Below are 15,000 nucleotides of genomic sequence, written 5' to 3'. Positions count from 1 at the left end.
TTTGCAATGGAAAAATAATATTGCTTCCTGTTAATGTATTGGTCAGTACTATCTATATTTAAGTAATAGTGATGATAACTTATTTTTATTTTTTTCAGCAGTGGTCATGTCAATTCTGACATAATAGTTGTGTAACACCCTGGCTAGGAGGAAGAAAAGGGAAAGACTGGGAGGTTGCCAACTGCTGGTTAATAATTTGCTTTGAGGGGGTGCCTTCCTTGCGATCCTGCAAGATCAGAAGAGCAGATCCTGTGGGTGTAATTTGAACGGCTTTCACGGGACCCAATGCACAGGTTCACTTTGCCTTTTAGAAGTAAAGAAACCCCTGGGCGTCTTCACTGCTACTTTAATTTAGTCTTGCTCCGCGACCATTTTCTCGCCACCCCCACACTCTGCATTTTTTTTTTTTGCTCGCTTGAAGCGTGGTGATCATGCAAATGCATTTAGAAAGTTGAAATGGTAGAAGCAGCTCTATACTCACTCTCCCAAGTCATCTACAGTACTGTGGTGGCTGCAATACTCCTCAGCAAATAGAAAGGCCGAATGTGATTAGGATAACCAGACTTGGGGTGGCTATTACTGTTATAGGCGGCAACTGCCAGTTATTTGCAGTATACGACGTGTGCACAAAGGTCCTGTCGCATATCGCTGCAACATATTGTGTTGGATCAAGCAAAAACAAAAAATGTAGTCTTGCCATTAGTCAACACAGTTACGCCTGGAACTATACACCTCTGTGCAAGGATATTGCCTGTGTATGCGTGGTACCTTCGGCACTGCTGCTAACTTGTAACATGCGCACGTACAGGAAAAGGAATTGTATGAAAAAATAACTCAAACTAGCCTGGTATGTTTTTAGCTTAAATGATGCATCGATGGGCATAAGCTGGCTCTGCTATATTTGATTACTATTTCATTTAACATTAAGTATATGGTGCTCTGATGTACATTCGACACTGCGCCAAAACTGCTTATAGTTGTACCAAATCAGCTTTTTGGTTGCACTGAGATCAGCACCGAAAGGTCAAGTGGTTGTTCCACTTGACCTTTGATACTGCTGTCACTCACGTGTTAAGCAAGCTGGGTTTTGCGACTTTGTGGATTCATGCTGTGCTGTTATTTGCGCAACATTACCTAGTACTGATATGAAAGGCAAGATTTATGCTGATAATTTTGCTAGAATATAAATGTGTTGCAAGAGTATTCCCAGCTACGACACATGATACAATCTAGTAAGGCTGCAATGCAAAATCTGTTACACGGGTAATGCAGGCAAGTACTAGAAAGTGTGTCAGGGCAATTCAGTTGCATTTCTTTAGAGCGCAGCTCTTGGGCGCCCATTTCTGTGGTGAGAGTCAACGTCTTTTGTAACCGAGCGAACAAGCACAGCAAAGTATGAAATAGCGAATGCAGAGTGCAGAGAGCACAAGGAGGATGCAGTGGAACCATGAGGCAGAAAGCAGAGAAGGAGGGCATGGTGAAAGTGTGAGAAGAAAAGCGTAGTGTCGTGCAAGACAGGCTCTGTGGTGATGATGGCTATGGCATGGCGGCAGAGTTGCTTGCATCGTCTGTATGAAAACAAAGCGCTGCGTTAGCGGAGGTCTGTCTGCAGCGACTGCTGTGAATTGCGCCTATGTGTCACCCATGTGCTGCCTCTCGCGATCTTTCGAATAGCAAGGCAGTCATACCACACTTCGCTTCATTTGCAACATGCTGCACGAGACAGATTGTCCGCACCAGACAATATACATATAGCAAAATGAAAATGCACGTAGAGCTGCACTCAAATTTTGCACAGGGGAGCATTGTAATCGTCGGTGAATTTTTTTTCCGCAAGGTGGGGCCCATGAACCACCTTTCTGAACCATTACTTATTATTATTATGAACAATTATTTATTCTTAACCATTATGAACCATTATTTCTCTATGTAAGACATATGCTGGCAGCCGGGCCTCACGAGTGCAAGTGCTTTTTTAATGTGCAGTGAAAAAAGAATGTGCAGTTCTAACACCCAGTGGCGTAGCTAGGTCGTCTGGCACCCGGAGCCCATTGGTCTTCTGTCACCCCCCCCCACAACCCCCCTTGGGTGCAGTCGAGGAAGGCGAGGATATCGACAATTTCCGGGTGTCTTCACATGTATATGCCCCCCCCCCCCCCACTGGCCCCTTGCCCCCCCCTTGCTACGCCACTGCCAACACCCATCTATTTGATGTAGCAATGTCTCGAGGACACACGTTTTATACTTCTAGAGGGAAGAATGGCAATGAGATGTGCATGTGCTAATAAGTAATACTCTAAATACATTTATGGCTCAATGGCACATACCGTTTCTGGGGTATTTGCCTAGTGTGGGGGACACACCTAGTGGCCCAAAACTGGAATAACCCAAATATGAGAAGTGTTAAGAAACTCAAACGAGCTATTGAATATCATGCGGTATTCCCTTAAGAGGTCTGTACGCATTAATGGATGACCATGAGTGCACAATGTGTGTACAGGTTTCGTAATTTGTTTGCACAAAACAGAGGCATGCTCACTTGCACTGCAGAACTTGTTGACCTAGCTAGGACTTCCTCCGATACATAACTGCCGCTAAAAGGACACATAGAAAACAAGAAGAGGTGTTGTCATCCTGATATTTTCTTTTGTGTGTCTGTGGTTAGTGTGCGTCCTTTTCATGGAAATTATGTTTTACTAGTACTACTTTGTGGACCAAAATTTTGTGCTTTACAAGTCGGAGCATCAAGTAAGATACCAACCAAACTAGTAACTGCCACATGAAAGCCTGTGGGGGTAGACGAAGAAACCATCACCTTTCAAACAGTTAAAAGCAACTCAAGTGCACAGCACCTTGTGATAGATAGGCACATCATACTTTCTGCAACACCTCCTTCGCATGATAGCCAATCCTGAAAGCTGTGCTGGAAGCAAAATCATGACTACCATGTTTTAGCATTATGTACATTAAGTTTATTGCATAAACAAGTCACATCTTCTCATAGTTCATTCGGTGGCCACAGCTGGTGCAAATTTTGAAGTATTCATCTATGTCCGAGTCATGCGACTCGGGTCCATAGGTGTGTTCGTGGTTCTGCCCAAGTGGACGGTACAAACTGCTTCTTACGGTCATCCTCAGCTCTGCAATGTAAGGCAATAAAAAATAAATAAATAAATAAATAAATAAATAAAAACAAAGCAAATGCCATATATGCACCACATCTACATTTTCTCGCTGGAACCCCCTATAATTTACCTGCATTTGTTGCACAGGTTCATATGTCACGACTGCACAGGCCATGGAGTCATGATAAATTCATCAAAACGTTCCCCTCCTTTCTGTGTCATTTGGTTAAACTGCTACCTTTAGTGCACATGATTAATTGTTGCAATCTTTGAAACTGCACTTAAGGACCTCTGGGTCTTCTCTGCTACACTCGGTGGGAGCATCCGAAACACATTCTGCGCATCCGGCTCGATCACAGTCATAAAGTTCACTACACGAACTTCTCAAGGCTTCTCGTTGATTTGTACTGCACTGATGTACCACTTGTAGATTTGGAGCTAATCACTCTCTTGCTAACGACAAGCCCTCCTCACAACACGGATGTCGGTACGTAGACATTTCATCACCATCGCTATTATTAAATTAGATTTCCCACAATATTTGTAGACATATTTGTGTGCTCTAACCATGTTAATACGAATCCAAGGAAAACACTGGGAAGGCGAGAGATGGAAATTCAAGATGATCATGTTATTAGGAATATCGTGTAGGAGAAATGGGCCATTATTGCAGTTTTTTCAGAAAAGAAAAAAAAGGGGTGGGGGTGGGGGGCGTCCTTAAGGAGTCAAAGGCCATGGCTCTCATTGCATGAAATGTCTGCGTCTCCGAATTTGTCCCGTCTTTGCTTCATTATTTACACTTTTGATGCAACTGAAAAACATTCTACACATCACTACAATGCAGAGGTCCGAGTGCAGGTAGAAAAGTTCCAATATGCACAAAGACACAGGGTTTCTAAAAATAGCGTAGCATGCTGCCCACCTTTGACACGTTTATTAAATGCTTTTCGTTTTCTCTTGGATCTCTCTTCATCCTTTTTCTCTAGCTGCTCATCTAGGGCTTCCAGGGATCCCCAGACCACTATTGCCCGCTCTTCAACCTGAGAAGTCACAAGCACAAGATTACTCAAGTAGAGCATGAGGCATATACAGCTTGCTTTTCACATGCTTTTAATCGATAAAACTTCGCTAATGGCATGAGTTTATGCCAGCAGGTGGCTAGTCAAAGGTAGCAGAAAATCTTGCACAAGAGCACAATCATGCACTTTGAGTAAAAGCAGTTAACTTGAAAGAATGTAAAACTGCAAAAGCAGGTAATGTTCAGCTGACATTCAGCTGACCAGCACACATTCAGAAGGATAAAGACACAATGGACTGGAACACTGTCACTCAAAAGGTTTTAGTTCAATGCCACATACACTAAACTGGCCTGTCTTGCACCAATGCAGTGGGACACCTGGACCAAGAAAGCAGAAATAAAGGAAAAAATTCTGCATAAGAAAATGATGACACATGAAAGATTAAAGACTGTATGAGCATGAAAGCTTTATAAATGCAATAGCATTCTTAGGGTACTTCACACACTTTCCGGCGACTATCTGTGTAACCACATGTGTTCACATTTATCTACGAGGAACGTTCCGAAAGTAAGCTTTGTCATTTTTTTTAAGGAGAAGATGGTAAACCAGGTGAAACAAATAATTGCCATAAGAATCCATGCTTGTTGCTGGTTCAACGATGGAAGGAGCACCAGCAGAGGAGGAATGACACATGCACAGAGCACCAAAGAAGAGAGAGTAGCAGCAGACTGGCATGCCCGAGGTTATTCGAGTACAAATCACGATGGCAGAGAGACGTGTGTTGACAATGTGGTCACCAGTGGAAGTGTGTGCCGTTATCCGATATGAATGGGCATGTGCTCCCTGCATTGAAAGCCGCCCTCTCGGGACGTCACTTCCAAAACAATGCCGAGATGGAGCAGGCTGTGCAATGATTCCTTGCATTATAGGACACCAAGTTTTCAAACTGATTGCACGCTACGACAAATTTCTCAATTTCGGTAGCGACTATGTGGAAAAATAGAGCAAGATGTGTACGTAGTTCATGATGCCATGGTGTACATATTCTTTTGGCAATAAGGTTTCTGCGTGCAAATAAATGATGAAGCTTACTTTTAGAATGTGCCTTGAATGTTTGCGTCTAACTGTTTTTCCGACGAATGGGTTGCGCATCAGGACGCTGAGCTGAGGGAACAAGGTTCGAAACCAGCCATCCCACCAACTGGGGTTACTGAGTATGTGTCATTGTGTACATACATGCTGCTGTGCTACAAATATCCTACAAACCTTTCTTGCTGACGCGGGTCACTGTACATGTGGGATGTGCCGCTGTTTGAAGAAACTTTTTGCTGCCGACTTGGAGCACTGCGTATGTGCCGCTCAGTCTCTGCTGGTCTCAAAGAACCTCTTTGATGAAAACTTGGGTCACTAGGTAGGTGCTGGTAGGTGTGTATGCTAACTTGGGCAACTAGGTAGGCGCCACTCGGAATGTGCCACTCTACAATCACCAGAAAGATCTAAATTTCTCCGATGTTGACCAGAATCAAATCTACGTCACAAAGGTTCCTCAAGGACAGCAACCCGACACATTAGCAGGCTGTGCCATGAATGCACTGGATGTGTGCCGCTCTTCAATGAACACTTCTTGGCAGTGCCACTAGACGGTGCGGGCGAGTCCAGAAAGAAGCGCGAGAAAGGAGTCTGGTTGCTGCATGGCGCGTTTCTCAGCGTTCGCATGCATTGGTGTGCCATGTATTTAGGAGGCCACGTGCAGGCTTCGCGGTGGCTGTGTTAGATGGTGCCAAGTGTTCTTAGGAAAGCGCAAAAGAGGAGTCCCACTGCAGTACAGGCCTCATACATAACTAGTTTTTATGGTGGTAATACGATGTGCCACTATACTGATTCAATGTTAACCCATTATCATCGACAGTCATCGCAAGATGGGTTCTGCAACTTTCCCTTTTTTTTTATTTCCTAATGTTTTATGTTCCTAACGTTTTATGATGTAGACTTTTCAACTTTACAGCTTAACTATGTTTCTAGCTTGCCCAGCACAATTCTTATCATAGCATCTCGCACGTGTCCTGCGAAACATTCTTAAGTTGTGTACCCTTTGCTTGGTCCAACAACCTTTATTATAGGGTTTCTTGATTTGTTTTAACTTTGTCACTATTCTGCTAGCGCTAGGAGAAAGGAGACTCCTTCTGAGTATGTAATTTGTCACACACCTGAGTAAATTTAAATTTGGTCACTGCACTGCAAGGGTCTCAACTTTGGCAGCCCTGATGCCTTAAGGTAGCACGTGAGGGTATACTGGGCATTTGCCTGCCCCTAAGTTCCCATATTACACGCTGTCTGTGGTTGAATATGTTCCACACCCACCGCCATGGCTGAGAGTGGCACTGCGTAACATTCCCATGGCCAGGCCTAATACACAGACAACTCTTCAAGAAAGTATAAGGGAGGACAATTGCTTAATAGCATTGCAAGAGTAATGTAGAAGATCTGGGCCACCAGGTGTCTCTTCAGACACTTTCATTTCCCTTTTCTTTAGTATATTTAAAGAGAACACTTAATTTCCCAGCTTTGCTCTCCGTTGAGTTAATGTGGTTGGAGCTGTTTCCTGGCACCCTTCTCCTCATCAACTGTGTCACCCTCTCCATGTCAACCTCGGCATTGTTTTCAATGGTGCCAGAGCATCACCTCCAAGAGCATCCACAGAGCACAGACTTCCTGCTCTATGTTGGCAATTTTGGCAGCTCTGGGCAGAAGGAGACGTCACTGGCATGTCACGAGCAGGACGCACAAATGCCGTATGTGTTCCTCAGTTCACAACCAGTGGAAACTGAGGAAAAGAAGGTGCTGAATTCAAGAGCAAATTTTTGAATGGCTATGTTATCTTTTACCTTAAAGCACAGAGCCTTCAGAAATGTAATCTAACATTAATCCACCTAATGTTTACCTTTAATGTCATTTCTTGTACACCACAAACCTAGATTTAGTACCTATCGGGACAATGACGAGGATTACTGCTATGGACTGCCAACATCATTTACTATAATGTAACACAATGAAGTCTGTGCTAATAAGTGGCTAGTGTGATTTCTTAAATTTATTGTGAGGATAAGATTGTTACAGGCTATAATATAATATTCCTCTTTAAGTGCATATTTAAACAAACCATGGCATCACTCTTGGCATAGAATCATATTTAATTCTCGTCAAGTAGTTTAACTTTTACAAGCAATGAACTCAAAGGAACAGCTCCTTTGAACAAACTACTTTGGTGAGTGATGCCGTTGGAACTAACATCCATAAATTTGTGAACCTCCAATTATTCAAGTGACTGATGAACATAATTACGCATTTCAACTCTCTAACCTTGCCTGCAAAGCTGGGATGAAGCAGTTGTGCCTAAACAGGATGCTGCACAGGCACTTTCGTTGGCCTTTGAAATCAGCAACTGTAGAAATTTGAAAGCTGAAAGTGCCTGTGTGACACAGGCACATGCCTGGCAGTAAATCTGACTACTGTGCTATGATGTACTATGCATTTTGTTTACGTGAAGTCCAGCTGGTTTTCTCTGTAGGCCTCTGGTGATAATTAACTGAAACGCAAATTTTCTCATATTTGGGTATGTTGTGCATTACCTGGCACTTCAGGTAGAGCTTCATGTTGCCATGAGCATGGTGTGGGTTAGGCTTGAGGATATACTTCAACGGTGGCTCCCGTAAGTCAAGGTCACAGTCCTTGAGCAGGTATTCATTCTTGCAGTCTGTTCGCGTAACAAGCTTGTGCTTGTCCTCCTTGTCTCTGCAAAAGTTGAAATATTGCATGCTTGAGGCTCCAAATTCCCGTGACACTGATAGCTGCTCAGCAGGGATAACTAGAAAATGGCACTTTCAAATAAAATTCAAAGTTCAAGTTGTGATTCCATATGCCAGGTCACCATGAAGGGTATCAAAGATGTCGCAATGTGGAACTCCGGGTTTTCCCACGCCAGTTGGGATTCTTCAACATCCATGACGAAGACTCTTATCCATAGAGTTTCCTACAATAATTACTAGAGGGAACTCTTGTGCTGTAATCGCTCAGCCACCACGAGAATGACGGGTGGTACTACATGGATTTGTTTGATCTTCATGCTTCAGATTTAGATATTCTAGTGGCTTTGTTTATTACACTTTATCTGCCTTCATCATCCTAAATTTGAGAGCAATCTATAAATTTCTAAGTGCAGAAGGCTCTGCGAACATGCACAACCAGTACTAACTGCAACGGTTCAGCCTGTCAAGGTGATCGAATCGAAATGCACCAAGAGTCTCAACGCACTGGCTTGCCTGTGAGAAATTCATAAGGGCGTTCTATGCTGCTTGTTGATGCATGCATCCATGGTATAATGGCTTCAATATTGTGCTTCCACGAGGCCACATCAGAAAGTCATTGCGGCTATTTTTTATTAGCCAAAATAAGGCACATACAGGTAATTACAAATATATGTACCATTCTATGCACCTTACACTATTTTTCCACATAGCCCCCACACCGGTTCAGACATTTGTCTCATCACAGCCCTAAATTTGAGATGCCCCTGTCTCAGTCAGTGATGCATGCAGCCTCCCCGAACGCTCATTGTCACGCAAGTCTTCACGGCATCTTCCGAACACACAAAACCACCACCTCAGACTTTTCAAAGTGAGGCGCCTTTCCCCATACATGGGCTGCATTTCCCTGTGGATTTTGATGGGCGTTCATTCCTTTCTCAATAGAAAACGAATCACACTGTGTTGCTCGTAGGTCGTGAACGTGTGAAGCACAAGCGCCATCTTCAACAAATGACAGCAGTGCCGTGCCGTGCAGCTACTCGCAGATAAGGCTGGGATGGCCCAAGAAAGGTCCACCGATAGGAAATGATATGTTGACTTTGCATTTACAGCCATAATTTGGCTAAAAGAAAATAGGGGCAAAAACTTTCTGATTCGCCTTCGTGTGTTAGATGTCCTGTGTTCGAATCTCTCCAATCAAAATATTTTAATAATGCATATTTAATAATTTATTATACAGTACTTTGTTAAAAATCAAAGCCCGTTTAAAGGTAGAATGATAAAGTTTAGGTAAATTCATGTACTACCCATCATTCCCATGTTGGCTGAACTGCCCCACTTGCAGCCCCCATAGATTCCTAAAAAAATTTACACCCTTTGGGGCTTATTTTGTCTCGCAACAATAATTGTCATGTCTTGCTCGCATTTCCTTTCCTTATTGCTGCGAGCCCCTACTTCCAAGTTATGAACACAGCATGACACAGCATTCTTGACCGGGAAAAGTAGCGAGTGCCAAGTTTTCAAGAAAAGAAACGTGAGCAAGGAGATGACGATTATTGTTGCGGGACAAATATACACGCCAAAGGGTGCAACCATTTTAAGAGCGTAGATACTAGCACTAGAGTTTCCTTTAGTAATTATCCCACGAAACTCTATGCTCTTATTAATCATTCAAGAAAAGCTGCTGATACAGCCGATACAAAACAGTCATCCTTAAAGGGGCCATGACATGGTCCTCCAACTATTTTCACTTTACGATTGTAACTGAGAGCAGAGGGGCCAAAATGGTGACAATATGACAATACGCCAACAACATGCACGCATGCACACACACACACACACACACACACACACACACACACACACACACACACACACACACACACACACACACACACACACACACACACACACACACACACACACACACACACACACACAACACGCATGCACGCACACAAAGAACTGGGCTCTCAGCACACATTTTAGCTGGAAATTTCAATGTGAAATCATTGCTTTTGCGCCCCTCCCACTTACAGCGAATGCCATTTTGGCATGTGTTATGTGACGTCGGGAACTATGGGGACACTGCTGTGTTGACAGCTTTGAAACAGCAAGAAAATCAGTGGCTGTCTTGCTTTGCATGCTCTGGCACCCAACAGTACGCAAGGGTGTAGCTGTTGAATTGTGCCTGCAATTATTTTACTAACCCGACAAAAACAGCAAAAACCAGAGAATGCCTGCAAAAACTATTTCAGGCTAATTGCCAAAGCACTAGCGAAAGCAATACAATGTACGATGACCATGATGTATTTCTGGCTGCTACAATCATTTCTGGTGTTTGCAGTACACAAATGCATGGTGTTTGTGATTGGCTTTTGTTACTCCTTAGGAGACAGTGTTGCCAGACTGCTATACTATTCCACTGCAATATCGAAAATTTCGAATACAAGTTTTCTACTGCATCGAATGCACTCAAATTTTGTCAGCTTGCTGTGGGGTGTATACTTTTTAACGTGCAATGCATAATTCAACCTTGAAAAACGGATGTCATGGCCCCTTTAAGCCTAAAGCCTCACATCAGTAATATTTAAATGTTCTTCTATTCAATATGCTGCCTTGAAGTCAAGTCAAGGATTTGATGAAATCTTGTCTGGTCAGAATGAATATCAAAATTAAAGAAGGAATGCTGATTGCAACAACAAAAATAAATAGCACAAGCCGTTTTGGATCCCAGCCGTGTTCACAAAATAGAACTATGCTACCTTGAGTGAAGCTGTCACTGTTTTTCAATAATGCATCAAAGCGATTTCAACAGTGTGGGGTTGCTTCAGGAACAACCTTGACTCCAGAATCCTCAAGCAGAGGCTAAAAGTGGCTTGATAATGAGAACCTGCACCCTCAAGCTCAAAGGCATCTATATGTTTAAATGTTAGTCCATCCCAAAATGCTGCTAGTGTGCTCTAAAAATGCATCTCAGTAATTCCTACAGTGAGGATCCACTTGAAGGACATTTTCAGATGCCAAAATCTTAGGTGCTGAATCAATGAGGAGTTTTACTGAAATGCAGAGACTGCTTCAGCCAAAAGACAGTGGTGCCCTCTGCTGTCAGAAGTCAAGGCAACATATTAAGTGGCAGAATATTTGGGACCATAGGGTTTAGGAATAGCACACTGCTTGCTAGAGGCCCTACATAGCCTTTTGATTCAGCTACTGGTGCAGTATGCCTAGTGTGCTTGCTAAACCTTTATTGCACATCAGAAGGAAGTGGCATAGTGAAATATCTCACGTGGCCAACAAAATGTTGTATTTCTGAGAAAAGCAATTAAGCTTTCAACATAAGGTAGACTGTTTAAAGATGTAGAAACCATGCTGATTGTGGACATCAGTAGCAGCAGCAGGCCAATTTGGCAGGAGGATATTGCTGGATCAAGACATAGCTATATGTAAACTGATATTCAAATTAAGGCATATTATTTATATGTATAAGGCAGCTGCATGTAAAAGGAACACCAGCTTTTGTTATGTGCCAGCATCTTTTATTTAAAAGTGTCACATTCAGACATAGTGTCAGAAAAGTGTCACATTCAAAATGTCATAGATGCATCATATGTATATCATCTTTTGTGATGGTGCTGTTCTTTTCATTATATTTTCAATCAAGTTTCCTATCTGCCTGTTATTCTCTGATCAGCATTTATGGTGAGCTGTCCATGATGCACACACTCATTGCACTTTTACAACTCGGTATATAAACTTGGAATTTACATTATCATTAGGCAAATACTCTTTGCTACATTTGCGAAACTAATAACATGTGCAGCTATCTTAAAGGTAATGCCTCTGTTGGTTAAACGGCAGCCTCAAAACAATATGACACTCAGTTTGATCATTGCTTAACAGTATTAAATAGTATTTTCCTTCCCACAAGTGCTTTTTATCAGAGGGTATTGTTGACTTATTTTTTTCAGCAAGATTCACACAAGGCTTTTCAAGACATCAATAAAACTGTTTCTCATTAACCACAAGCCCAAAGTGTTTCCACTAATGGTACTTGAGCTAAACTTCATGAAAGCACTCATTATGTTGTGGGAACTTGTGCATGTATCCACAATGTAAAAGCAAACCCAAGATAATTTTAAACCTGTTATAAGGTATTCTGTTCGAAGATTGCACCATAGTGAGAAAACTTCCCTATGGGGCCTTCAGACTCTAATAATTTCACAGAAGGGTATAGGTAGAAGAAAAAAAAAAGAATAAACTGAAGCAAATTATCCGAAGACATAAATTGCCTGTTAACTAACATTTATCTGCCTTTGTATAACATTACACAGTATTTACTCTTAAGATCTGGTTCCCAGTGCGAGGCAGCACATTTCATTCTTTTGGAACGGGGATTACCTGCAATTATCACATATTTCCAATGCAAACTTCTCCAGCAGGAACGACATTAAGAACTGCTTGCCGCAATCACCACATGTGGAGTGTTCTGAGGGCATCTCCACTGTTGTTGGTGGTGTTGGTACCAATTGTGACGTGGGAGTACCATTGTCGAGTAGAAAGCCACCACCTGTGTCAACAACTCGCTGCTGCTTCGTTGGAGAGCCACCAGCACTGCAAAGAAAGATTAAGAACACTCTCAAAAGGGTCCATAAGAAAGAGAAGTATTGAACAGAACAGAAAACAAAGGTCATAATAATGAGGTCTAATTTGGAATAGTTAAACCTGGGCTATGAAAGAAGCCATAGTGGAGTGCTTCAGATTATTTGTGACCATCTTATGTCCTCTCATGGGCACCTCAAACTCAGTACATGGACACTTTTGGATTCCGTTTATGTCAGTATGAAGCTGCTGCAAACAGCAAAAAGAAAAGTGGGATATGTCTCTGACCTGCTGCTTCATTCGGCTGAAAGAAGGTAAACAAAAAGTTATAAGGAAATAACAAGAGTAATGCAATACAGAGACACAAGCTACATCCCTGTCAATAGGGAAAACAAACATATACCGTGCCGAGTAAAGCATATTGTTGCCTTGAAAAAGACATGTCCACTTGTCGAAATGTTGGCTCCCGCTTTCACCTTGTTCTTGTTTTGCTCATCATCCATGTCAATATGCGTACAGGTCCGGATGATGGATCATATCTCTTGATACATGACAACATAGTTGAACAGAAAGGGCACTTGCACAGACTTGCTTATTCGGTAACAAATCTCTGAGGAGGTTGTTGAATGGTTGCAAAGATGCAACCCATACCTTTCTGCCATAAGCTTCCTTCAAAGACTTTAAATATACACTGCTTAAAGTCAGACAAGTGCAGGAGCTCATTCCTTTGTAGTTCTTGCTTGAGGATGCTACTGGAGTGAAAGCTAGCTATGGAAAACTGCCACTGCAGTGACACTGTCACACCAGTTTTCGTTTTGAGGAACCACACCACCATTTTGCAGGTCTTCACATCTCATTTCCCACAGCAATCACAAGCACTTTATATATATCAAAGGTTAAATCAAAACAGATCAAAATCAAAGGATAAGTGATATGGGATTTAAACTTATCTGCACAATATCCAGTCAGATGTTACTTCAAGTACATGAAATTAAAGAACAAAGTGTCTCATACATTGTGTATCAAAAGAAAGCCTTACCTTTCAGTAATGCTCCTTAATGCCAACTTGGCCTTCCTTATTTGAATGGCACGCTCACGTTTTTCGGCTATTGCCTTCCTTTGCTCCTCTGTAAGTTCGGGCACGGTTGTGTCACCGCTGGCAGTGGCCATATTCTGTATGAAGTCAACACAGACACACAAAAAAGGAAAGCAGTCACCCTTGCAGACCATGCAGGGTGCCCTATGCGGAGTTTGTAAACAAGCACGAAATGAGGATTGCGCACAAAAAAAGTGTTTATTAAGCGCCTCGTCGTTAAAGGCCGAATACTAGCCTAGAGGATGACGCCGCTACTAAACGCTACTTGCGCAGCTCAGAGGTTATAATGAATAAACAAAGCGCGCTGGCGAGAAGCGACGATCGCGCAGACTGGCGGCATGGGTGGGTACTTTTCGTAGGGCATCGTTGCTGCATGCTGCACGAAGCGGCGATGTGACCGAGCGCGTGACCGCGTGGCACATTGGCTGGGCGGTTCTTTTCTGTCGAGCGTTTTCAAGCCGATGTCACAGGCGAGTCGCGTGAGGTGCTGCGTACTCGGATGTTCGGCCACTTATCAAAGCACCGATGAATCTGGCGAAAAAGTCCGCTTCTTCGGCTTTCCCGCAAGACCCCACGATATTCAACGCAAAAACAAGTGGATCGACAACATTAGACTAGCCCGGTGAGCAGTTTCTTTCATGTAAAGACTAAACACAGCCTTGGAAAACTTTACTGGCATTAAGTACGCAGTCATAACTAGCGTCGCCCACAAGCGAGTAAAGATGCAAGGGCCTATCATGATTTCTCCAGGGAAGACGTCAAAGGAGCTTGGTCACCCTCAAAAAACTCCAAGGTCTGCTCAAGGCACTTCGTTGGTAATGTTAAAGGAGAAGATCCGCGGGAAGCCAATTACATCCCTACCATCTTCCCTGTTGTGAGCAGCAAGACTGCAGAGAAGTATAATAGGTAGTAGCGCGTCTCGTTTTCTTTTCTGAACTTATATTTCTGCTTTCTGACATTGCTTTGGTAATGCAGGCTCCTGAAGACGAAGCAGAACGCTAAAGCCATCCTAACTGAGCAATCGCCGCAAAAGGTAAACGACGCAACGTGAACGTGTACGTACTGTCGCTACAGTAACGCATGATGCTTGATCTGCGTCTAGCCCCTTGAAGCAAGTAAAAGGCCTCGAGGTACTGGAGAAACGGAAAATTCCTTACCGTCCTCCAAAGCAGCTACTAGAGAAGTCGCCCGTGGAACTACAATGGAAGGACAGGTTTGCTCATTTTTCGGTGACTTGTTTATTTCATGCCTTTTAACTACACTACACGAAAGTATATACGCGGAACACCGGGATTTCCTAGCGTTAACCGCACCAGCGATTACGGCGTGGTTGGCTGGTCAAGCGTTAGTGCTGC

At 43.0% G+C, this 15,000-nt stretch overlaps 2 protein-coding genes across 4 annotated transcripts in view; one reads left to right on the top strand and one right to left on the bottom strand.

Annotated features, from left to right (window-relative positions):
* Positions 1-2,949: 2,949 nt before the first annotated feature.
* Xpac (DNA repair protein complementing XP-A cells homolog Xpac) lies at positions 2,950-14,945 on the bottom strand. Of its 2 annotated transcripts, none has more exons than XM_065438876.1 (6): positions 14,803-14,945; positions 13,589-13,722; positions 12,349-12,561; positions 7,774-7,936; positions 4,048-4,165; positions 2,950-3,140 (listed from the first exon to the last, which is right to left on the bottom strand). In XM_065438876.1, the coding sequence occupies exons 2-6, from the start codon at positions 13,717-13,719 to the stop codon at positions 2,989-2,991; spliced, it is 777 nt and encodes a 258-aa protein (XP_065294948.1). In that variant the 5' UTR covers positions 13,720-13,722; positions 14,803-14,945; the 3' UTR covers positions 2,950-2,988. The 2 variants fall into 2 exon arrangements, with proteins under 2 accessions (XP_065294948.1, XP_065295011.1); XM_065438939.1 differs by lacking the exon at positions 14,803-14,945 and adding an exon at positions 14,709-14,733.
* The window catches only part of LOC135906523 (zinc finger protein 532-like), a 31,313-nt gene continuing 30,050 nt past the window's right edge, over positions 13,738-15,000 (top strand). Inside the window, exons 1-4 of one of the 2 annotated variants that reach the window (XM_065437996.1) lie at positions 13,738-14,267; positions 14,396-14,551; positions 14,621-14,678; positions 14,748-14,858. In XM_065437996.1, coding sequence (XP_065294068.1) covers positions 14,107-14,267; positions 14,396-14,551; positions 14,621-14,678; positions 14,748-14,858 — 486 coding nt within the window. In that variant the 5' untranslated portion in view covers positions 13,738-14,106. The remainder of the gene's footprint in view (positions 14,268-14,395; positions 14,552-14,620; positions 14,679-14,747; positions 14,859-15,000) is intronic. The other variant, XM_065438056.1, reaches the window with a different exon arrangement.

The sequence above is a fragment of the Dermacentor albipictus genome, chromosome 1, assembly GCF_038994185.2.
Source record: "Dermacentor albipictus isolate Rhodes 1998 colony chromosome 1, USDA_Dalb.pri_finalv2, whole genome shotgun sequence".
NCBI lineage: Eukaryota > Metazoa > Arthropoda > Arachnida > Ixodida > Ixodidae > Dermacentor > Dermacentor albipictus.
The sequence above is the reverse complement of the archived record's forward strand: the minus strand, read 5'-3'. Positions and strand labels throughout refer to the sequence as shown.